This window comes from Capra hircus, chromosome 21 (assembly GCF_001704415.2).
Source record: "Capra hircus breed San Clemente chromosome 21, ASM170441v1, whole genome shotgun sequence".
Taxonomy (NCBI): Eukaryota; Metazoa; Chordata; class Mammalia; order Artiodactyla; family Bovidae; genus Capra; species Capra hircus.
In genome coordinates, this window is record NC_030828.1 from 1,941,453 (window position 1) to 1,966,629 (window position 25,177).

General features: G+C 48.3%; 1 protein-coding gene and 1 pseudogene across 1 annotated transcript in view; both read right to left on the reverse strand.

Moving 5' to 3' along the window:
* The window catches only part of LOC102191179, a 104,328-nt pseudogene extending 103,199 nt beyond the window's left edge, over positions 1-1,129 (reverse strand).
* ATP10A (ATPase phospholipid transporting 10A (putative)) overlaps positions 2,393-25,177 on the reverse strand; it is a 183,317-nt gene continuing 160,532 nt past the window's right edge. Inside the window, exons 14-21 of the mRNA XM_018065847.1 lie at positions 17,315-17,624; positions 14,562-14,638; positions 11,027-11,152; positions 6,983-7,183; positions 4,591-4,671; positions 4,408-4,512; positions 3,832-4,019; positions 2,393-3,688 (exon numbers count right to left, since the gene is read on the reverse strand). Of these exons, the coding sequence (XP_017921336.1) occupies positions 3,070-3,688; positions 3,832-4,019; positions 4,408-4,512; positions 4,591-4,671; positions 6,983-7,183; positions 11,027-11,152; positions 14,562-14,638; positions 17,315-17,624 (1,707 nt within the window). The 3' untranslated portion in view covers positions 2,393-3,069. The remainder of the gene's footprint in view (positions 3,689-3,831; positions 4,020-4,407; positions 4,513-4,590; positions 4,672-6,982; positions 7,184-11,026; positions 11,153-14,561; positions 14,639-17,314; positions 17,625-25,177) is intronic.

The following is a 25,177-nucleotide window of genomic DNA, read 5'->3' on the forward strand; positions in this document are numbered from 1 at the left end:
CAGGGCTCTTTTGAGATAATCATGGAGTTCATCCCTAGGATGATTATTTGAGACTAAACTTAGCTACTTGCGATGTATTACTGTAGGCTTCTAGAAACATTCCTTATCCTTTGGGCAGCTAACAGCCAATGCCTTTTATGATGTTTTTTTTCTCTGAAATGGCCTTGATAGGCATAGTCACAAACTGTCTTTCTGGATCATTCCTTTCTCAGGAGGAAGTATCTATGGAGGTAAAACGTCTTTTATTTTTGGCTGTGCTGGCTCTTTGCTGCTTTGTGGGGGCTTCCTCTAGTCCTGGCAAGCAGGGCGACTCTGTTTCGGGGTGCTGGCTTCTCACTGTGGTGCCTTCTGTTGTGGGGAAGCACAGGCTCTGGGCACACAGGCTTCAGGCGGTTGTGGTGCATGCGTTCAGTTGCTCTGCAGCTTCTGGCATCTTCTCAGACTACGGATCAAACCCGTGTCCCCTGCATCACAGATGGATTCTTATCTACTGCGCCACCAGAGAAGTCACATTAAGATGTCTTTGGAAAGAAGGCAATTGTGAGGGCAGGAAAGTCTGCAAGTTGAGATGTTTGAATTCTCAGATACTGGTGGCTCAGATGGTAAAGAGTCTGCCTACAATGCGGGAGACCCAGGTTCGATCCCTGGGTTGGGAAGATCCCCTGGAGAAGGAAATGGCAACCCACTCCAGTATTCTTACCTGGAAAATCCCATGGATGGAGGAGCCTGGTAGGCTATAGTCCATGGGGTTGCAAAGAGTCGGACATGACTAAGCGACTTCACTTCAGTTCTTGTACTTTGTATTAACAATCCTTAATTGAGCAAACAATACAGTGTGCATCTTCCCAAGGAAATTCTTTTCATATGTGTTGCTCTAAAAACAGATGAAGTAACCTCGGGCATGGGGGTGGGGATGAATGAAATGGGATCACCTTCAGTCCTGGGCATTGATGGCTGCTGAAATTCCTCCCCTTCCTCTCCTCTCTTGCCCCTCTAACAGACTCAGATATTACTGAGTATCCACATATGCAGCCCTGGTAGTTGGAGGGAAGCTGACCTCTCTCCTAGCTCCAGCCTGGAACCCATCAGGACATTCCCCACAATTTGCGAGTAATTGGCTTACGGCCATCCTGCAACCCAGGAGAGGTCCAGAAAACGTTTGCTCAGTATGTGGAGAGTGACGTCCTCTCCCCTCTGGAGCACAATGTGAGCACTTGCCCTGGGATGGTTCTAGCCATGTCATCACCAGGAATAGAGCCAGCCTTGGGATCACGCTGACCTCAGAGAGCTGAGCACCGGAAGGAAAGGGAAACCTGAGGTCTGAGTTGCGTGTCCAGTTGCCTCGGGGCCCACTTCTCTGGCCTTGCAGACGAGCCATCTTCCTTTCCATCTGACCAGATGAGGCATGTTTCCTGCCTCGTGCAATGAGCCACATACACTGGAAATGCCATTCTACCTGGTATGCTATGCTCAGAAACTGCATAGTCCTGAGATCCTCCAACCTCCGCACACTGCTGCTTCGGGAACAAGCTCCACGGGGCCCTGAGCAGGAGCACATCCTGCTCACTTCACACCCCAGGCTGAGCAAGCAGGCAACTCACAGTGGCTGGCAGAGCCAGAGAGGGTTCTGAAGAGGAAATAATACATAGCTGCCTCAAATTCTTATCATCTCTTCCTTCCCTTTTTCTCTGTTTAGAGAGATGGCAGTAGTGACTCATAAGACAAAAAGGTAAAAAGCCCAGCCTCTTGGCAGGAAGCGTCTTGTAGGTGCTGATGCCTGGTGCTGGTACAGCCCGTGTCAATGTCCCAGTGTGCAGCCTGCATGTCACCCAGCTGTTTCCTTCATGGAATCTAGAAGAACCGGCCATGAAGAAGTGTCCCAGAGTGCTCAGAACATGTTCTGTTAGTGCAGCAAAGAGCAGGACCCTACGGGGTCTTCCTGGGATGGACCCCTCCCCATATCCTCTGCTGTAGCTAATCTCTGAAGTACCTAAATAATAGTATCTGATGCATATTTCCTGAGTTTTTCAGATGCTGGAACGACCACCAGATGGAAGAAATGAACTGCTTGATGACCACGAGCCTCCAGACTTTCTGGCACCTAAGGACTGATAACCATCAACCAATTAGGGAATTGTCACAGCTGATCACAGACCCTGGGATGCCCCTTCCTCACCTGGCCTTTAAAAACGTTTTGTGGAAATCCTTAGGGGTGTTCACAGCACAAGCCACCCGATCTCTTTGCTTGGTCTGGCAGTAAACATTTCTCTGCTCCGAACTCCAACATTTTGGTTTGTTTGGCCTGCCTATGTATTGGGCATATAAACAGGTCTTTAGTAACATTAGGTAACATATTAATAACATCACACAACAGTGGCAACCGGACATGATCTCTTTGCGAAGTGAAGGCTGTTTATTGCTTATTATGATTTTAACAGGCAAGAACCTTCATAGGAAGTATAATACCTACAGGTGATCTTTACCAAATGCCTGCATAGAAATGAATGTTGGAATGAATTCTGTGTCTGTCTGCTTTCCCAGAGTTTTCAATTTCCCTTTGCTGGTGAAGCAGAGACCCAACCCTCCTAGTGGTGGGACTGACAGACAGACAGTGAGGATCTCCGCCAAAGTCATGCGTGTGCCCGTCACCTCCCTCCACCCCATCCACACTCCCCACCGGGGCGCACTGTGCTCATACATGTTTACATTCAGGGAGAGCAAAGGTCACACACACTGAAGCAAACCAAACAGACCACGTTTTCTTTAATAAAATGAGATGAGAAAATAAATATAAACACACCTTTTCAAGTGTCTCTCTTCTTTAAACTTTTATATAAGATAAAGCTCTTATTTTTCTTTTCAGTATACTCTACTTAAAAATTTTTAAAAATAAACTTTCTTTTTTCAGTACCTTTCATTTCCTGTGTCAGCCTCAGAAACATATAAAATATACCTCACTAGAACTCTGTGCAAATAATAAACATAAATAATAGTAACATCTTTCAAAAAAAAAAGAGCATTTCAAGGTTTTCATTCTGCACCGCCAGCCGTGCTTCTTGGAAGGGGGTCCTAGAAGCAGTCTGTGGTCTGCCCGCTCGAGCCACACAGGTCCCGTTCGGGCGGCGTGGAGCTGGGCAGGAAGTCGCCGTCATGCTTGTCCATGGGCAGGCTGCTCCGGGAGAACTGCAGGACGCTGCCCAGCCCGCCGACCAGGGACAGCGAGGACATCCAGTTGAGGGAGCTGAGGCTGGGCACGCTGAAGACGGACGGCAGGGGGGCAGGCCGGCTGGCGCTCATGGGTTTCATCCTGGAACCCCCTGGACAGCCCTCCACGGCCACCGGCCCCGGCGAGGAGGACCGCGAGGGCTGGCTGCCCAGCCTGTCTGGCAGGGTGCCCTCCCTCCGCGGCACGCCCATGTCCACCGCGCTGGGCTCCCCGCCAGCCTCGGGGGAGCAGGCCGGCTGCCACGTGCCCCGAGACACGCGTGAGCTGCAGTCCCGGGAGACGGCCTGCGCCACACTGATGCTCCTCTGTCCCGGTGGCTTGGTCCTTGCTTCTCCCGGGATGTGCCCCCGAACAGAGGTCTCTCTGGGAGCCCTGAATTTCCCGGGGGACCGCTTGGCTAACTGGCGTCCCAGCTGCAGTGGGGTAGGGAAAAGGGTCCCCTGCAGAGCTTTGAAAAACAACCTGGAAAGAACATACAGAATACAGTCAGCTACTGCTGCCACGAAGCCTTTGAGCTTCTGAGACTCGAATGGTGCAGGAGCACAGCAAAGACAGTGTTTTCCAAGCCCATGTGGGACCTGAAGGCCACTGTCCCAGACACTTACCTGGGCAGCAGAGCAGCCACGGGCGCTAGCAGACAAACGGAGTAAAACACGGGGTCGCCCATTAGCGTCTGCATGGTCCAGTAGGGGTTGGAGGGAGGGTAGCACGTCGCGCAGGAAGCGTTGTAAATCAAAGCCACGGTGAAAAATAAAATGACACTGAAGCCACAAGCCGTCCAGTTGAGCCAGGTCTGAGGGGTAAAGAGAAAAACAGGGCTTCTGTTTCGACACAAGTGCACTGGTCTTCCCAGAGCAGGTGCAGTGTTCTCAGAGGCACAGCGGGAACAGGGTGGGTTGGCGTGAACACAGGCTGGGCGATGGAAGCTAGGGGCCAGGGGAAGGAGGGTTAAGCAGAGCTGGGTGGAGGAGGCAGGAGCCCAGCGCTGCCCAGGACAGGCACGGGCTTGGGCTGGAGCTGCCCCCCACCCAGGCTTGGGTCCAGGTGGCCAGCCCGGGAACCCGGTTTGTTCTCATCACAGAGAGGCTGGCTTCACAAAACCCTGCTCAAGCTCACGGACTGGGCACATCAGTGAGGGCTCACAGACCAGCCCCCTTCTGGGTCAGTCCCACGGTTCTCACCCAGGTCTTGGTCTCGATGCCCAGGTGCAGGAGGAACGTGAACAGGGCGACGGCAGTGATGGGGGTGCCCCAGGTGAAGATGTCTGTGTCGGAGTCGTAGTAGGCCTGAAAGACAGCGGGGTCATCTGCCTGCGCATGCCCGGATGAAGCTGGCGGGAAAGGCCTGGCCAGGGGCCGACTTACCAGGTAGGGAATGAAAAAGCACACGAGGCTCTGGAAGGCAGCATCGGCCATGTTCAGCCAGAACGTGCGAGGCCGATATTCCTGAGACACAAGAACAAGCGAAGGGATTACAGGGACGGCCTCATCTCTTCACACGGTTTTCCAGTCCCCCCTGGGGGCCGTGAAGGCACAAGCCGGGCACCCCAGGGACACTTGCTAACTCAGGCCTTGGAGAGGGAGGTCCCAGGGGCTTGGGCCTGGTGGAAAAACACTATGCAAAGGCTCCACAAGGGCCCTTGAGGCTGAGTTGGTCACTGACAGCATCTGGGTCTGCAAGGCCCGTTACAACAGGACAAAGAGGAAATGCATTCTAAAATCCCACGAGGCATTTCCCTAGCCAGGGACTAGAGCATGAATTCTGGCAGCCTCTCCAGCCTCAGTCCCTCTACTTTGTCAGGGCTTTGCTTCCCTCTGTTGGTGGACCCCCTCGAATGTTTCTTAAAAATTAGTTATTTTAACAAATCACAGATGTCTCCTAATGTTAAAATCAATTAGCTGCATAGAAAAGACAAAAATGACTTTGAAATGGACAGATCAAGTCTTCCTTGTCTGGGTGCCCACGTCTCTATCTGCCCCTGCTGAGTTCTGAGCTGCAAGAGCGAGCACTGGCCCACAGGACATTCAGAGCAGACGAGACGAGCGTTTACCAAGCACTGAGCAAAGGCAGCCCCTTCCTGTTAGTCCCCAGAACAAACTCACCTAGGAGGTGAGACCTGGCTGAGTACACGAGCGCCTCCAGGTGACGAGCAGAGACCCTCATCTACCCTTCCCTCGGTAGCCCCCGTCCCAGGCTGCCCATGGGAAGTCAGTAGTTCAGCTGTGTCTGACTCTTTGCCATCCCACAAACTGCAGATTTCCAGGCTCCTCTGTCCAGGGAATTTTCCAGGCAAGAATACTGGAGAGGGTTGCCAGTTCCTACTCTAGGGGATCTTTTCCACCCAGGGATTGAACCCTTCTCTCCTGTGTTTCCATCCACCTGGCAGGTGGATTCTTTACCACTGCACCACCTGGGAAGCCTGGTGGGAAGTCAGCGCTTCAGTAAATCAGTTATGAATTATTTAGAGACCACTGTGGGAGATGCGGGGCTCTATTCCCTGGGCGCATGTATAATTCCAATCAGCCCAAGAGAAGCACTGACGTGGCTTTCTTTACTGACCAGCAGGGACAGCTGGGAGTCAGCATGCCAATCTACGCAGTATATTGATGGAAACATGTATTTACACTATCTGTTTGTGTTCACTTGGTTTTCCCAGGGTTTCCCCATGGGTTTATCTTCTCATTAATCCCTATTCAAAGGAAATAACATTTCTTTAGGGGATGTTTTAGAAAAATCCCTGTTCTTCCTACAGTCATCCCACATGTCCGTGACTTGGATTCCAAATGGGCTTTCCTTGGGCTCCTGGAACCTCTTAGTGTAAAGACAGTTTTCACTTTGGTATATTTTCAAAAGAGCTTCCCAGCTGGCTCTAGTGGTAAAGAACCCGCCTGCCAGTGCCGGAGACACAGAGCTGTGGGTTCGATCCCGGGTGAGGGAAGAGCCCCTGGAAGAGGGCATGGCAACCCACTCCAGTATTTTGCCCGGAGAACCCAGGAGCAGAATCCTGTAGACCTTTGCAGGTTATACAGTCCATAATGTTGCAAAGAGTCAGAAACGACTGCAGCAACTTAGCACACATGCGTGCAGAGCTTCAAAAGCCTTTTCTTTCTCTCTTGTTTTAAGCTTTAGGTAAACTGATATACAGAAACTACACACACTTTTAATGTAAACATTTTGATGAGTGTGGGCCCATACATACACCCCTGATACCATCACAACCAATCAACTTTTTCTACTTAAATCCACTGCAGTCAAGTAGACAGAATTCATTGTTTTCCTCCCACTGGTCAGAGTCTAGAGTTTTAACTCTTCCAGTGTCCTTTTTTTTGAGATTTTATTTTTAAAATTTTATTGGAGTATAGTTGTACAGTGTTGCACAATGTTGTGTTAGTTTCAGGCATACAGCAAAGTAATTCTGTTTTATACACACACACACACACACACATTCTTCTTCAGATTCTTCACCCCATAGGTCATTACAAAATACCAAGTAGAATTCCCTGTGCTACCCAGCAGGCCCTTGCTGGTGATCTGTTTTATATGTAGTAGTGTGTGTACGTTAAGGTCTCAAGCTCCCAATTTACCCCTCCATGCCATATTTCTCCTTTGGTAACAAAAGAGTTTGTTTTCAAAACCAGTGAATCTGTTTTGTAAATAACTGCATTTGGGATTCCACATCTGAGTGATCTCATACGGTATCTCCCCTGCTGTCGGCCCAGGGTGTCCACGGAAAGGGCGGCGCGGGCTGGGGCTCACCTCCATGTTCTGGCCGCTCCGGTAGAGCTGCGGCTCGGCGAGCAGCACGTCGGCCGTCACGTCCTTGTCCAGCACCCCAGTCACGAGCTGGGGGAGCGACGAGAAGAGCAGGTTAAAGAAGATCAGGTACCACTGGTCAATCATGGCGGACGCGGAGAAGCCACAGTAGAACTGGAACCAGAACAGGAGGCCGACGAACATCTGTGGTCAAAAAGGGTGGGACGGCGGTTCCCAGCTGCCCACGGAGTCCCGTCCCAGGGGCCAAGAGCCGCCCCGTGGGCCGCCGTCCTGCAGACTCCTGGCCCAGGCGGCCAAGAGGCTGGCAGAGTCTGGCTGGAAAGACTGAATCTGTGCGCGGAGACTGTCTCCAGAGATGGCTCTCACCTTGGTCCCCGTCTGTCCCTCCCCTCCTGCATCCCTCCGGCATCCGAAGGGCAGCAACAGCAGCTGGGGATTCCCACCAACAGCCCTCGGAGGGATGCAGTCTTGTGGCCAAAGGGCCACAGATCATAAGAAAACAAAATAATGCTTTGGCGGGGTCTAGGGGGGCTCAAGTCAAGAGGGCCAGCTGGGTACATCACCCACTGCCAGGCTTCTTTCCTTGTGCTCCTCTGGGACCACACCCTGGATGCTGCCTTCCTCTCTTTAATGAGGAACAGTGTACAGTTGCTGACTCTCGTGGAGGGGAGGACGCACACACAAGCAGGGTGCTAATCACGACGTTGAGCCCTGGCCTCCGCTGGGTACTCTGCTGTCCGGGTGAGCTACAGGCATTCCTGCTGGTCCCTATGGCTATCCCAAACAGGAAAGCGAGGTGCAGAGAGATGGAGGAACCTCCTCCCATGCCCAGTGTGAGGACCTGGGTGAGCCTCTTCCCACTATTACTTGGTCACTGAACATCCTGATGCTATATGGGGGGTGGCGGGGTAGGACAGGGGCTGGCAGCTTAGTGACTACAAGGCATTCCGACACTTACCAGCTATGCAAGCTGGCACAGAGAACTTAGCCACTCTGTGCCCCAGTGACCTTGTCCATGGCATGGGCACACCAGTGGCACTCAGCTGTGGGCTGCGGTGAGAATTCATGACTAATACACTTTGAAGCACTCACAAGAGCTCCCTACATGCTGAGATGCTAAGTGTCATCTGTGGCTGTTACTGTCAGAACAGCTATTTCCTTCATCTGAGGCTCAAGCAAGGCCGGCGTGCTCACCCCATTTAGAGGAAAGGAAACTAAGGTCCAAGGGGTCAAATGACTGGACAGTGGTCACTGAATGAGTAACAAACCAATCTTGATCAGCCACTCGGGGGTCTTGGCCTAGAGGAGCAACGGAGGAAGAAAATTCTCTGCTGGACACCGCAGACAGTGGCTTGGGGTGGGTTCTGGAGCTGCTGCTGTGCACATTTCTGACTTTGAGGCAGTCACTTAACCTCTTTGAGGTAGAGCTCAGAGACGTTTCTTGACCTAAAAAATGGCTTGTTCCAATGATCAGGAAAAAAAGACAGTCTACACTGGTAACACCTCTAGTGACCCAGATCTTCCAAACCTTGTTTCAGTCTTCGCCCTAATGCAACGCTTCCCCTCCACCCTGAAAATGGACAGACTTGGTTTCTTCACTAACTTTCTTCCCTTTTTCACATCCACACCTGCTTAGGGCTCTTCTATCTCTTCAGGTGCAGCTTAGTGACTCATCAGTAAACAAGTGGAGTCAAAGAGGAGAAAAAGTACTTAGATAATTGAGATTTTTTTTTTTTTCATGTACTACCCAAAGCCTTCTCAAACCACTGTTGCTATGGAAACTTTCCTTCTCTACTCCTTACTGGAAGGCAGGTGAACTTATTCTGAAAACAAATGAATTTCTCAAGTTGGGAGGCAGAGGGATTATTTCTGAACTTCTCAAGTAGATTAAGTGCCTGTTCACAGAGGCCTTGCATCTGACACAGAATCAAAAGAGGCCCCTTCTCCTTCCTTGCCCCCTTCTCGTGGACAGATTCGCTGCAGCAGACAGGAGGCACTGTCCATTCCGGTAGCCACTCTGGGTCTCTTCTGCAACTGAAATATTGAATGCCTCCCCCTCAGTCTGAGAAGTTTTTGTTAGGAATTAGGAGAGCAGAGTTCAATTCCTATGTTCTGTTTTGTTTTCAGATAAAGAAAACAAAATCCAAAGGAGGCAAATAACTCGCTCCAGATTACACAGCTAATGACAGAGAAATGGGGCTGGAATTCCAGCCTGCCCAGCCCCACTCACCTTTGCTCAAAGCACCACCTACCCCTTCGGGAGCTGGGAGCCTCTCGGTTTGCAACTCTGTGCGAGGAGGGGGTGGTGTGGGGAGGCAATGCCAGGCAGTCAGTAGCAAGGGGATCTGACGAGGTCAGGGACAGCACAGCACAGCCCTGCATGGACTGAGTCCCAGGGAGAACCCAATCTGAATTAATTTCCAGGACCTAACCTATAGAATTAGACATGCTCTTGACTTTGGAGCTATGGATCCAGCAGGGCAGATCTACGGGACTACTCTCAAGAGTCAGCTACCTCAAGAGTTTACTTGTCTCCTTGCCTCCTATCAGAGGCACGAAGGACAAGCAGCAATCCAGCAAGTTCTCAGCAGACTGTCTATACCTCACAAGAAGGGTAGGGTCCTGAGATGGCCATGTGGTCCATCGTGGAGGCTATTGCTGCCACACAGCTGTCTGCCAAGGACACAATAGTGACGGAACTAAGAATTAAATGTTAGGGCCAGCAGGAAATAGACCAGGGCCCTGAATCAGAGTCTCTGAAGAAACAGAACTGTCTTGAGCCAAGTAGGTCTGCGCACAGCCTAACTGAAAGGTCAAGTACAGAATGAGCGGGCCCCAGGGGGGTCTACCTGCCAGCACAGAGAGTGGCAGCCCCCTCCTACTGGCCCAGGGTGGGCGTGATTTTTGCCATTTATTTCTACTTCATTAAACCTGGGCCCAAAGCTTCAATGTCATAATTGCTATATCAAAGTCTATTTGTATCTGAATAAACAAACTGCTATGAAATCAGTTTGGTTTGTTTGTTTGTGAAGTCGCTCAGTCATGTCTGACTCTTTGCAACCCTGTGGACTGTAACCTACTAGGCTTTTCTGTCCATGGGATTCTCCAGGCAAGAATACTGGAGTAGATTGCCATTTCTTTCTCCAGGGGATCTTCCCGACCCAGGGATCGAACCCGGGTCTCCTGCGTTGGAGGCAGACGCTTTAACCTCTGAGCCATTTTTACCATTTCACTACTTCACTGACTGGTTCTGTAATCCTAGATTTATAAGCAAAAGTACTTTATTCATGTATTTATTGAGACGGTGCAGCGGGCTAGGTGTGTAGCAGAGCTGTAGAGGAGTGTCAGTGTCTAGTGTGGAAGTTTCCTGAATAGGAAACTATGGTAAAACGTGATGACGCCTGTGGCTGATGAATAAACACAGAAGCAACAATGCAGCCATAGGCATATGTACACTCATGGCAGTCAGGGGACGAGGAAAGGCTTCTCAAAGACGGTGGGCAATCTCAACAGCCTGCTTATCAACAGGGTCACAGCCCAGCCAAATCCTCTCATGCTGACCCAAGACTGCCAACCACACTTCCACTCATCAGATGAGCCCATGTGCTTTGAGAGAGCACCGATCAGAGCATCCTAGGAGACCACTCCTGAGAGAGGCAGGGACAGAGCAGTAAAGGGCCTAGAAACTGGAGTCAGCTGGGCGGAGGCAGAAAGGAGCCTCGATCACCCACTAACTGAGGACTTCATGCAAACCCCAGGACCCCACAGTCACTCTACCTATTATAAAGCTGCAAGTGGACTTCCTCCTTGGATCTACCTGTTTCCATGCTCAGAGTGGCAAGTAAGTTAAGATTTCTGAGACTGAGGGTGCAAGGGCAGACCAGCCTGGGAAAAATCCACAGAAGCCAAGTGGGGTAGAACCAACGGGAGGCTGTGGGATGGCCCACAGACCACGTTCAGTTAACAGTCCTGTGAATCTCACAGATTTCACATCAAAAATCCTTGACACTGGCATCAAATACATACTGTGTTTTTGTAGAAGAAGTACAGCACCATGTTGGCAAGCCGGGAATAGCACCAATGTCCGTGAACGATCAAGAGCCTCTCGAGGTATCGGAACTTGGGCACCGCGAAGTCGCTGGCCATCACTGCCTTGAGAGGGAGAGAGCGCCAGTTGTTGGTGCTGCTTCACTGTGCCTGAGGTCCACCTTAACTCCCCCCAAACACAAGGCGCAACGGGGATGCAGAAATGTAGTCTGAACTGGCTGTTACCACTGTCTCCAGGATGAACGCTTGCATTTAAGAAAAATCCAATATCGACCACACTCTAGTTTAGGGATACTGCTCTAGAGGACATATTTAAGATTTCAAATATATGTTATTGATGGATTTGTAAAGTTTTTGCTTTTTCTTTCCCATGCTTTTTTATTTTACGCAAACTAAAAAAAATATGGAGATGTATGAAGTTTCCCTGCTTTTTCCCATTCTCTGATGTTTTATTCATCTAAATCATATTAGGATCCCAACCCAAAGATGAATCAAAGCTGCCCCTTAGGTATGCCTCAGGGACAGACAGACAGCTGTCCTGCAAGGTGTCCTCTAGGTCATTCTCCCCAAGAGCCACGGGTGATGAGCAAGGCCAGGCCCATGGATGCCCTGCCCGCCAACCAGCCCAGTCTCAGGATGCCCACTGTAGGGCACTGGACACGGCCTGAAAGGACAGTGGGATGGATGGCAGGCTTCCTCTGCAGACAGGAAAGAGTCTGGGGGAGGAAGCTTGCCTTTACCTCACTGAGCACCACATTCTACACAATTAAACTAACTGGGCCAGACAGTGCCATCCTAATGACAACGTCTGCGTCCAAAATAACTTGGAATACATCATTATTTGGGAATGAATTTCATTATTTTGGGGAAAAATCCATGAAAATGTCAAAGATACATTTTTGCTTATCTTTGAAGGTTGTTCCACACAAACATTTAAGTCTGCTTTTCAAATTTTACAGACTTCCCTTAAATATCACTCCGAAAAGAGCAGGTGATGATACCGTCCCATTTGTGAAATAGAGTAACATCATTACACGTGACAGAAAAGAATGAAGCCTTAGAATGTCTGCTTTCTGAACCCAAAAGTAAGGATCTGAAAGCAAACAGTATCTTTACCCCTCTTCCTGTCAGTATGTGGGAGCCTTAAGGGTTTTGTGCATCTTTTCTTCCCTTGTTTATTCCACAATTCTTCCTCTCAAAAGTCATGTATTAAGACCCTCTGGTTTCCAGACACAGACTTGGAGACAGATACCGTCACATGTGGTCCCTGTGAAGGGCTGATGCTGAGTCAGAGTTAAGGAGAAGCCCCGGGGGTGTTTGGGAAGCAGCCCCGACCTTGAGAACCGCAGGTATGCCCCTCCTTCCAGGCCCTGCTGGCCTGTCCCACACCCTTCGGCCCAGCTTCCCGCCTCCACACCCTGAACATACCACTCGCTCCCCCAATCACGGTGGCCTCCCCAGTGCTCCCAGCTGGGCAGGGCCTCCCATCACATCCTCAGCAGGGAAACTCGTGTTGCTCTTTCACAGCACTCACGACAACTCAATTATGATCCCTGGTTTAAGTCAGAATACTTCTCTACCTTCCCTTTCTGATCTTTCTGAATATTCCCCGAGACCCTGCATGCTAGACACTGTGATCACCTGCAGCCCTGGCTCCCAGTCACCACTTGACCCATGGGGTGCTCAACAAACATGGTCGACCACATGACTCCTAAAAGACTGGGTGTCTCAGAGTGACAGAATCGCCTTGGTCTTTTCTGTTCCCCTGCCTGGGACACCTTTTCCACCCTGGCTGAGCTGGGGAGCTGCAACTACCATCACTTTTCCTCAGACACTCAGCTTGGACTCCTCAGGTCCCTACAGCCACAGCGCCCACACAGTGTGTCTTCCAGGGAGCTCTGCACGACGTCCCCTTGCTTACTGGACTAACAAGCAAACAGGGCCACATTCCCCTGGGGAACCTGAGCCCTTAGAACAGTAGGAGAAAGTGTCGAGTCTTACCATCACTTTACATAATGCGCCCTCAATAAAGAAGTATAACTTCAAGTAAATCCGGAAGCATCCAGTGACACTCCATGCAGAAGTCATGTCCAATCAAAGCTGAGTCTCAGTAATGCCCCTACAATGAGGCTGATCCCCACACCTCCTTCATGGCTCACTGAATCCTCTGGCTCCTGCCCTGAGGCCCTGCACTGGATACAGCTCATGTCCTTCCTCACCAGCACGCTCAATCTTAGAGACCCTGATACAAAGTGGATTCACTGGCTGCATTTCTCTGCACGTGTGGTTTACAAGAACTGCCCTGGGTAAGTTTTCATTCTAGGAAATGAGTGCAAAGGAGGCCATGCTGAAAAAATCAGATGGAATTAACTATTTTTCTCATTCATTCAACAGACATTTTTGAGCTCCCCCATGTGATGTCAGAGAGAAGGCAATGGCAACCCACTCCAGTAGGCTGCAGTCCATGGGGTCGCTAGGAGTTGGACACAACTAAGCGACTTCACTTTCACTTTTCACTTTCATGCACTGGAGAAGGAAATGGCAAGCTACTCCAGTGTTCTTGCCTGGAGAATCCCAGGGATGGAGGAGCCTCGTGGGCTGCCGTCTATGGGATCGCACAGAGTTGGACATGACTGAAGCGACTTAGCAGCAGCAGCAGCATGTGATGTCACTGGGAGGAGGGGCAAGTATGAGTCCCAACTGGGTTCCATTTTCCATTTTATGGAGGAAGAAAACATGTATAGTAACATAACCCAGGTCAGACGAGGCACAGGAGAGTTATGTGCTGAGGATGAGCCCGGGATGGAGCGACTGTGCTTCTGGCTCAGGACTTTCCATCAAACTGTGATTTCAGTGTCAAGTGAGAAAATCAATGAACCTCCACAAGCATGACACACATGTGTGCTCTAAAGCTAGTTACACGGTGAACACACCAATGAACAACCGATGACCAAAGAGTGAGCAACATCTTGATTTTTAAAAGAGGACAACTGGATAGACTGTTCCCAAAAGTCTCCATCAAGTTAAAAATACTGTGATTCAAACTTAATCAAATGTAGAACTGCTACATCCCAAAGAAGTACATTTGTAATGAACCGTTTATTCATCATCTGGGTCATGTGCAGAGAACCAACACAGTGGCAAATGAAAAACACAGATGAATTTCCACATGAGTGAGGACGGCTTTCCTCCATCTTCATGGTGACACCAAGACACAACAGTCCTATAGCAAAGCCCACGGTATCACTGATGTTCAGGAGCAATAAAAAATGCCTTGCAGAGACAACCCACTCCAGGCCACCTTTCCACAGAAACAGACTTAACGGCACATTCACTGCACAGCTTCACTAACACAAAGAGCCGCCTGCCACCTGGTCTACTGCCAGCTTAGCAGCAGGTGAGCACCAGCTGTATCAAGATCCAAGCCTTCAGCTCTGCAGGACGGCTCAGAGGGAGCCCAGCGTGGCTCACAGTGGGAGCCCTTTGGTTGCCCAGGACAGCCCCCTGTCCTTACCTGCATGCCCTCCTGGCCTGAGATTCCCACGCCCACGTCTGCTACCTGGATCATGCTGACGTCATTGGCTCCGTCTCCTAGAACAGCACAGGCAGGGAGAATCATGAGCGGAGATGTACATGATTAAACAGGCTTGATGGATCTTCCCAGGACTGTGGTGTGAGCTGGGAACTGTGGAGAGGCCTAGGGAGGAGTGAGGAAGAGGCAGTGCAGTCCCTGCCCCAGGGGAGCCGGGTTATGCAGTCAGAACAAACCTGGTGGGAGGCTTGGACCCACCAGCCAAACCAGGAAGAATCTGAGAGAGCAGCAGCCAGCGCCCCTTTCCAGTTAGGACACGTTCCAAGCTACTGGCTCAGACACCAGTAGAGCCCTTCACAGAGCACCTAGCACAGAACAGGATCACTGCCTTCACTGTTACTCCTGACCCTCTAGGCTTTGTCACACGGCAGTCAAGGCTACTTCCATTCATACTCCTGTGAGCGGTTTTCTAAACTGAACAAAGGTTGAATTCTGCCCAGCAAACTGTGGAACTCGGCACACTCAAGTCTGGCTAGCTTGTTAGTTACTGTGCCCACCCTTGGGCTCTCTAAGCATGTAATTAAGGAGACCATCTATGTATTTAGTCAAAATGCTGATAGAAAGTGTGTAGAAGCCGAGGGTCAGAGCTCTCAACATTTTTGGGGAAAGACAACCGGAGACTTAAAAGTCATTATCATTCAGTGAGAGTGACTGTTCTTGGAAGAGGGCGGCAGAAGGGCCCACATCACAGAATACCTCCCCCATTTCAAACATGTAAGAAGTATAGGTATATAAAGTCAGAGTGACTCGGATGGATTTCTTTCCTCTGTGATTCCTCTGTTCTTTACTGCAGAGGGCCCAATCTGGAGAATAAGTCAGTATTTGTCCAACTGAAATTCTGTGAAGCAATAACCTCTACAGCTCTTCCCAGAATGTCCCATTCAAAATGAGATGTGTGGGCAATGATGCTCTCGGGGTTATTAACTGCTAGATGCCCAGGTCTAGGTCACATTCATGCCTTAACTCATAGAAAGAAATGAGCTAAAAGTTGATGGGTCTTTACCTTTCCTTTCCCTTTTGAGATTCTTTTTTGTTTTTTTCTTTCTGACCAGCCTTTTTCTTTCCCCAGTTTCCTAACTGAATGCCACACACCAGTGATGCGGCGGCTGAATGAGCCGGGCCCTGACCAGGCAGTGAGAATGTGCTGTATCATGCTCAGACTCTCACACCTGGCCCACTGGGGGACGCTGACCTCCTGTTACGGCTGAGGCTGGAGCACGGAGGAGTAAAGTTACCGGTGAGGGTGCAGACCCGGACTCAAACTCCTCAGCTTCTGCCTCCAACACCTGCTCAGAGAGACCTAAAGGCCTGTCTGGGCACATGAGGGCAAAGGTGGTCCTGAGACAGCCTCCCCAAAGAGGGGCCATCCTAGAAGAGCGGCCTGTCTTATCTCAGCTGGAACCAGGGGGCTGTGGGTGAACACACACTCAACCCCCCTCAGCAGTTACCATGCCCTGGGGATGTACAGGTCCATCTCCATGACAACCATTCTAGGGCCATCACCAGCCTCAACTGTCCTGATGAGGTGACAGGGTGGCAATTCCTACATCACCAAGGGGGTGCTACCACAGACCTCCTGTAGAAAATATGGCAATTATTACTGATTGGTGAGGAAGCTTTATTTCAGAGCAAGCTCTCACTCAAGTGTGCATTCTATATGCAGGAAGACCAAACTATTTGATATCGGGGAATCCTGGGGACCACCCCTTTTCCTAGGCTACCTGCAGTCTCTCCCAGCTCTCCCCAGCAGGTGGGGCTGCCACGTCCCTGAACCTCCCTGGAAACTGGACTTGAATCAGAGTGGGTGTGGAGACAGGTGGGTGCGGGTGCAGACTGGAGAGGAGCCCAGGAGGCTCGCCAGGCTCGCAGTCTGCAAGGAAAAGCCACCATCAGACACACAGTCCTTAAGGAAATTATGGAAAATTCAGCAGCTATTCAGAGCTTAGGAGGAATGTTTTAAAATTAAGACACTGGTCTTGAAACAAAATCATCTCCTAGGTGGCTCAGATGGTAAAGAATCAGCCTGCCAATGCAGGAGACCTGGGTTTGATGCCTGGGTGGGAAGATCCCCTGGAGAAGGAAATGACAACCCACTCTAGTACTCTTGCCTGGAGAATCCCATGGACAGAGGAGCCTGTCCACTGGTGGGCTACAGTCCATGTGGTCACAAAGAGTCAGACACAACTGAGTAACACTTGAAACAAAGTTCAGCAGACAAGAAGTGATGGGAATTCAGATCACCATGGAGTCTCTGGGTCCCAAAGTGCGATGAAGTTGGACCCCAGGTGGCTCACGGCCATCAGAAGCACCTACAAAGGGCCTTCTTCCTAAGTTGGCCTGGGGTCAGGCCTCTGCTGAGGCCAAAGCCACAGGACAGGACTCTCCTGTCTCCCCGGAGACAGTAAGAAGCTCTAACTTTTTAATTTGACACTGAATTACTGACTTCATAATATGTAGCTATATCTGTTGCTAGTGTATTTTGCGGCTTTCAAATCCAAGCTTTATATTTGGAGCAGACTGCTAATTTTATTGCACTGAGTGTGATTTTATAAATAGGAAAAAGAGCAAGAAAACGTTTTCCCACCCTAGAGTATAGTATGGAAGGGGTAGGAAATTCAAGATGCTTCAAGAGGAGGCAGCTGCACAGGAGGAGGCTGTCCGGCCTGGATACTTGCCTATGGCCAGGGTCATGGCCTTGAGCTTGCTCCTGACCAGTTTCACCACCATGCTCTTCTGCAGGGGGGTTGAGCGACAGCAAAGGACAGACCGGCACTGCTTAGCAAGGAAGAGGAATTTGTCCTCCAGGTTCTTCTGGAGGGCGTAGGCCAGACTTCTCCCATCGATCACGAGGCTGGGGCCAGAGGCGGTGGCTTCGGAGGGTGAACAGAGTGGGGCGAAGCCCACGCTGAGGCTGCCAGCGGTCCTCTGAGGGCTGCAGGACTGCACGTAGCGCAGGCACTGGTCCAGCAGGGCCTCGCACGCCTCCTGAAGTGGACAGAAGCGGAATGCATGGGTCACTCATCGACATCACCACAGCAACACATCTGAGACTCTTCCGGGACCTAGGCTGCAGTCCTGGCCCAGAAGGGCACCCTCCTGCACCTGGGAAGTCAGGGGAAGTGGTCAACTTTCAGCATGAAAGAGTCTGGGTGGGTTTAGGGTTCCTATTAAGATTCTACTTGATTCCATTCTACCACATAGAGCTTAGCACAGAGCATCTTCACTTTGGGAGGCCTGGCCAGACTGGTGGAACTGCTGGCTGGTCAGACCATGGGAGCTTTCCAGGCACTTCCCCACGGTCCTCAGAGGCCCTTACTCAGAACTTCTTGTTTCCTAGAGCTACCAAGGAGAGCTTCTGCTGTGATTAGCTTCCAAAGAAGTGTAATCAGAGTATCTTTAAGCTCTCCAGTTGACCAGGAAAAAAAAAAGCCTAATTTCTGAGGCTTTGAATTGGCAGTACCCTTCCAAAGCTGTATCTGAGTCCCAGAAAGGATAGGGAAACTTCCTGGGGAGACCGCAGGGTCAGGGCACAGAGGCATGGGAGGGACAAGTGTTTCTAAGAATGAATACACTCCAGGAACTCCACTGGTTCCTGCTCCTCCATGGACAGAGAGCCCCAGGTTAGTGAGCAGCTTCCCACATGGCACTGTGGGAATCAGGTGCTTCCAATGAGCACTTACTGAGCACGTTTTCTATTGAGAAAAGTGGGTGAGACAGAGAACAGAAGCCTGAAAAGATGCAGCCATTGACTTTGGGTGATGGACCAAGAAGCGGGACACACACAACACCACACGACCACAGCAAGTCACTGAGCAGAATGCGCAGTGTGCCAGATACCAGGAGACGGGAGCCTTGCTCTAGGGTGGGGCTGGGGGCGGCGGTGCCCGGGGAGGCTTTATGGAGAAGGCGGGACCCCAGTGCAAAACTGCTACGGAAGCCCAGGTCCTAACACAAAGCCCTGGCAAGGCAGGACAGAACGAGCAGATCCTGCCCCCACCCTGGAAGCCCGCGGTGGCACCCGGACAGAGTCACCGAGTGGCGCTGAGGACTCAGAGTAAACGGCAGCAGTCAGGCTAGGGAAGGAGACTGGTACTCTAAGCACGGGATGTCTGGACAGAAGCTGGAAGCAAGACAAGAAAGCTTCAGTGCGAGAAGACCTCTACTTCTGGCTTGAAAACCAGAAACGAGAACTTTCCATGCTCAGGGCAGAGGGAGGAAACCCCATTTTTATTTATTTTCCTCAATTCTCTTGAACCCAGCGCCAGGCGACTCTGCCCCAGGGCAGCAGCAGGAACAGCCATGGTGGCCGGGCCACCTGTCGCCGGGGACTCTGAGGGAGGCGTCCCTCCTCTCAGACCAACTGCGGCCCAGACGGCAAGGCGGTCGCTGCCCTCCTTCCATCTGTCCGGCCACCACCTTGGCCCCGGAAGTCAGTGCTGAGACACAAAGCAGATCAAGGCAACTCACCCACCTTTCAGCCAGAGGGAGTCCCAGAGAATCAGAAAGAAGTGGACCATTGTTACGAGTGGGGAGCTGGGCAAAAATATGAGACAGATTCTAACAGCTTGGCAAAGGCTAAACAAAAGTGACACTGAACCCCACGCCCCGAGGCTGTTGGGAGCCTGCAGCCTGCACCCAAGAGGACTGATTACCTGCCTTAAAAAAATACACATTCTCCACAGAATTTAAAGTGACCAGAGGGCCATTTGGGGCTTCCCTGACAGCTCAGTTGGTAAAGAATCTGCCCGCAATGCAGGAGATCCCTGTTCGATTCCTGGGTTAGGAAGATCCCCTGGAGAAGGGATAGGCTACCCACTCCAGTATTCTTGGGCTTCCCTTGTGGCTCAGCTGGTAAAGAATCTGCCTGCAATGCAGGAGACCCTGGTTTAATTACTGGGTTGGGAAGATCCCCTGGAGAAGGGAAAGGCTACCCACTCCAGTACTCTGGCCTAGAGAATTCCATGGACTGTGTAGTCCATGGGGTCGCAAAGAGTCGGACATGACTGAGCAACTGTCAGTTTCATTTTCAGAATGCCATTTAAAATACCCACAATGCAACTCCAAATTTATCAGCAGATAAAGAGCTAGGAAATTCTCAGTGCTGTGGAAAAAGAAAATCTACCGAAGTCAATGCCAAGATGACATATATACTGGAATTATCTGAAAGAGACTGTGAAACAGTCATTAAAAAGTATTCCAATAAGTAAGAAATAAGTCTAGAAATGAATAGAAAGTCTCAGCAAAAAACATAAGATATAAAGAATAATTAAATACAAATTTCAGAACCCCCAAAACACATTAATCAAAATGTAAAGCTCACTGGATTCCACTTATGTATCCATCATTGGATTACATAAATAATTTATGAAATTTCTCTGTGCTCAAGGAGGGATATTACAACCTCACATTCTGTAAGTGTGAGCTATGCACAATGACTTTCTTTCAAGGAGGACAGTGTGAAACGGGTGAAAAGAATTAGCTTATGGTGGAAAAACCAGACAAAATTAACATCCACAGTAATATGCCACGTTGATAGAATATGCTCTCGACATGATGTGACGAAATGATGAAAATGACCTTTTGTCTGTGGTCTTCTTCCCCAAAGCTCGTAACTTTAATCAAGAGAGAGACATCAGACAATTTCCCATATAAGACATTCTAACATCATACAAAACATCTAACTGTATCTATCCTCAAAACTGTCAAGGTCATCCAAAAGAAAGCTTGAGAAACTGTTGTAGCCAGTAAGAACCTGAGGAGACATGACAACTAAATGTAATGTGGGTCCTGAATGAGATTCTGGAAAATAAAAAGGATGACAAGATGAAGATTAAGACAATCTGAATATAGCACAGATTTTAGTAGCAACTGTATACCAATATCCATTTATTAATTGCAATGATGTTAATAATAGGCAAAATTAGGTGTAGGTGAAATAGTACTATCTTCACAATTCTTTTGGTAAATTTAAAACCATCCTATATAAAAAGTTTATTTAAAAAACCCACTGAGGGAGCTCAGTGGCAGAACAGAAATAACAGAAGCAAAAGCCAGTGACCCCAAAGACAAGAGAAATTATCCAATTTGAACAAGAGAAAAAAAATTAAAAACTGGAGAGTGCCTGTGGGACCCTTGAGAAAATATCAAAACACATGTCATCAGTCTTTGAGAAGAAGAGGAGAAAGTGCACTGCAGAAAAAGCGTTTGATGAAATAATGGCTGAAAACTTAATAAATCTGGTGAGAGACACAGCCCCAAAGATTCAAGGAGCTTAGCAAATACCAGAGTATAAATCAAAAGAAATCCATGCCCAAACATATCATAATGAAGCTGCCTAAAACTAAAGAAAACACTGGAAAGCAGCCAGATAATGATTCATTAGCTATGGTTCAAATGACTGCTGATTTCTCACTAGGTACGTGGTGAAATAAGACATTCTCTGATGAAGAAAAGCAGGAGGATCTGCCATCAGCGGACCTACTCTAAAAAACAGATAAAGTTAGGAGTTTGGGATGGGCTCGAACACACTGCTGTACTCAAAATGGATAACCAACAAGGACTTATTGTATAGCACATGGAACTCTGGGCAATGTTATGTGACAGCTTGGATGGGAGGGGCACTTGCGGAGAATGGATGTGTGTATATCTACAGCTGAGTCCCTTTGCTGTTCACCTGAAACTATCACATAGTTTATTAATCAGCCGTACCCCAATACAAAATTTAAAAAAATAGAAGTTCCCCCTAGGAAAGGGGAATTGTGCCACAAGGAAACTTGAAACAATAGAAATGTAAGAAGAGCAGCAAAAATTGCAAATATAATTTAATTTAAGTAAATATAATCTAACTTAAGTAAATATAACAGACCATTCTTTTCCTCTTGATGTCTTTAAAATACGCTTTTAGATTGAAAGGAAAAAGTATATATCATCTGATGAAGATTTCAATATATGCAACTGTAATATATAAGATACCTACAACATTAGCAGGAAGAGTTGAGGGAAACATGGAGTGATAAGATTTCTTCACTCCACTGATAGGAATGAAGTAGACTGACAGCTTACATACGCACAGTATGCTGCTGCTACTGCTAAGTCACTTCAGTCGTGTCTGACTCTGTGCGACCCGACAGACGTCAGCCCCACTAGGCTCCCCTGTCCCTGGGATTCTCCAGGCAAGAACACTGGAGTGGGTTGCCATTTCCTTCTCCAATATGCATAGTATAAGCCTAATAAATACACTAAAAAGGTTAAGTGATGTCAAAACATATGATAAATTAAAATGGAATACTAAAAAAATGTTCAAATAGCTCAAAAGAAGGTAGTAAAAAGAATAGAAAAATAAAAAACAGAATAAAACAAAAGATAACATAGTAGACTTGCATCCAAACATATTGATAATTAGAATAAATGTAAATGATCTAAGCATATCAGTTAAAAGGAATTGTCTGATATATGAAAACATGACCTATTGTCCAAATGTAATGTCACATTACGTTACATTACAATGCTTCATTTCAAATGTAATGCTACAGGTAGATTAAAAACGGAAAGATCAAATAAAGTGTGCCATGCAAACAGAAATCAAAATATATGGAGTGCATCAAACCTGGCTTGGGGCTGGTGCACTGAGATGACCCAAGAGGGATGGTACGGGGAGTGGGGAGGCAGGGGGGTTCAGGATGGGGAACACATGTATACCTGTGGCGGATTCATGTTGATGTATGGCAAAACCAATACAATATTGTAAAGTAACCTCCAATTAAAATAAATTTATATTTAAAAATAAAAAAATATATGGAGTGACTATTCGGGGACAGGATAAATTATTTCAGGCTTTTCAGGTAGTTCAGTCTCTGTGACAACTACCCAACACTGCCATTACAGCATGAACACAGCCTACTGTATATAAAAACACAGAGAAGGCTGTGTTCAAATACAACACCGTAAAAACAGGTTCAGTTCAATTCAGTTGCTCAGTCGTGTCCGACTCTTTGGGACCCCATGAATCGCAGCACACCAGGCCTCCCTGTCCATCACCAACTCCTGGAGTTCACTCAGACTCACGTCCATCAAGTCCATGATGCCATCCAGCCATCTCATCCTTGGTCGTCCCCTTCTCCTCCCGCCCCCAATCCTTCCCAGCATCAGAGTCTTCCAATGAGTCAACTCTTTGCATGAGGTGGCCAAAGTACTGGCGCTTCAGCTTTAGCATCATTCCTTCCAAAGAAATCCCAGGGTTCATCTCCTTCAGAATGGACTGGTTGGATCTCCTTGCAGTCCAAGGGACTCTTAAAACAGGTAGTAGGCTGGATTGGAGGCATAAGGCAGTTTTCCAATTCTTATTACAGAAGAAGTACCATCTCTCAACAGGAGTTAATTGATCCACCAGCCAACAACGTTACAAAACATACATTCTTTCCATGTGCATATGAACATTCACCAAGAAAGACCATAGCCTGGGTCATTAAAATAAGAAAGCTGTGGTACATATACACAATGGAGTATTACTCAGCTGTTAAAAAGAATACATTTGAATCAGTTCTAATGAAGTGGATAAATCTGGAGCCTATTATACAGAGTGAAGTAAGCCAGAAAGAAAAACACCAATACAGTATACTAACGCAGATATATGGAATTTAGAAAGATGGTAATGATAACCCTGTATGCAAGGCAGCAAAAGAGACACAGATGTGTAGAACAGTCTTTTGGACTCTGTGGGAGAGGGCGAGGGTGGGATGATTTGGGAGAATGGTACTGAAACATGTATAGTATCATATGTGAAATGAATTGCCAGTCCAGGTTTGATGCATGATACAGGATGCTTGGGGCTGGTGCACTGGGATGACCCAGAGGAATGGTACGGGGAGGGAGGTGGGAGGGGGGTTCAGGATTGGGAACACATGTATACCCACGGTGGATTCATGCTGGTGTATGGCAAAACCAATACAATATTGTAATTAGCCTCCAATTAAAATTTAAAAAATTATAATAAAATGAATATAAAATAAAAATTATAAAAAGCACATTCTACACAATGGAATATTACTCAGCCATAAAGAGGAACACATTTGAGTCAGTTCTGATGAGGTGGATGAACCTAGAACCTATTATACAGAGTGAAGTGAGTCAGAAAGAGAAAGATAAATATCATATTCTAATGGGCTTCCCTTGTAGCTCAGTCGGTAAAGAATTTGCCTGCGGTGCAGGAGACCTGGGTTCGATCCTTGGATTGGGAAGATCCCCTGGAGAAGGAAATGGCAACCCACTCCAGTATCCTTGCCTGGAAAATCTCATGGACAGAGGAACCCAGTGGATTGCAGTCCACGGGGTCGCAAAGAGTCGGGCACGACTGAGCGACTAACACACGCACAATGCACATATATGGAATCTAGAAAAATGGTTCTGAAGAATTTATTTAGAGGGCAACAATGGAGAAACAGATGTAGAGGATAGACTTATGGACATGGGGAGAGGGGAGAGGGTGAGATGTATGGAAAGAGTAACACGGAAACGTACATTACAATATGTAAAATAGATAGCGAACAGGAATTTACTGTATGTCTCAGGAAACTCAAACAGGGGCTCCCTATCAACCTAGAGGGGAGAGAGATGGGAGGAACACTCACAAGGGAGGGGATATATGTATACTTATGGCTGATTCATGTTGAGGTTTGACAGAAAACAGCAAAATTCTGTAAAGCATTATCCGTCAATAAAAAAATAATTGAAAAAAATTGAAAAAAAGCATATTCTATGACAAGAATGGACAGAAATCAACAGAGTAGGTGTAAAATAGAAATCGATAACAGAAAGCCAATAGGAAAACTCCAAACACTTGGAAATTGAGACAAAATCAGTTCAGTTCAATTGCTCAGACATGTCCAACTCTTTGCGACCCCATGGACTGCAGCACATCAGGCTTCCCTGTCCGTCATCAACTCCCGGAACTTACTCAAAGTCAAGTCCATAGATTCGGTGATGCCATCCAACCATCTCTTCCTCATCTCCTCCTGCCTTCAATCTTTCCCAGCATCAGGGTCTTTTCCAGTGAGTCAACTCTTTGCATGAGGCGGCCAGAGTATTGGAGTTTCAGCTTCAACATCAGTCCTTCCAATGAACACCCAGGACTGATCTCCTTTAGGATGGACTGGTTGGATCTCCTTGCAGTCCAAGGGACTCTCAAGAGTCTTCTCCAACACCACAGTTCAAAAGCATCAATTCTTCAATGCTCAGTTTTCTTTATAGTCCAACTCTCATATCCATACATGGCTACTGGAAAAAACATAGCCTTGACTAGACAGACCTTTGTTGGCAAAGTAATATGCTTTGCTTTTTAATATGTTGTTTAGGTTTGTCATAGCTTTTCTTCCAAGGAACAAGTGTCTTCTAATTTCATGGTTGCAGTCACCATCTACAGTGATTTTGGAGCCCCCAAAATAAAGTCTGTGATTCTTTCCATTGCTTCCCTATTTACCATGAAGTGATGGAACTGGATGCCATAATCTTAGTTTTCTGAATGTTGAGTTTTAAGCCAACCT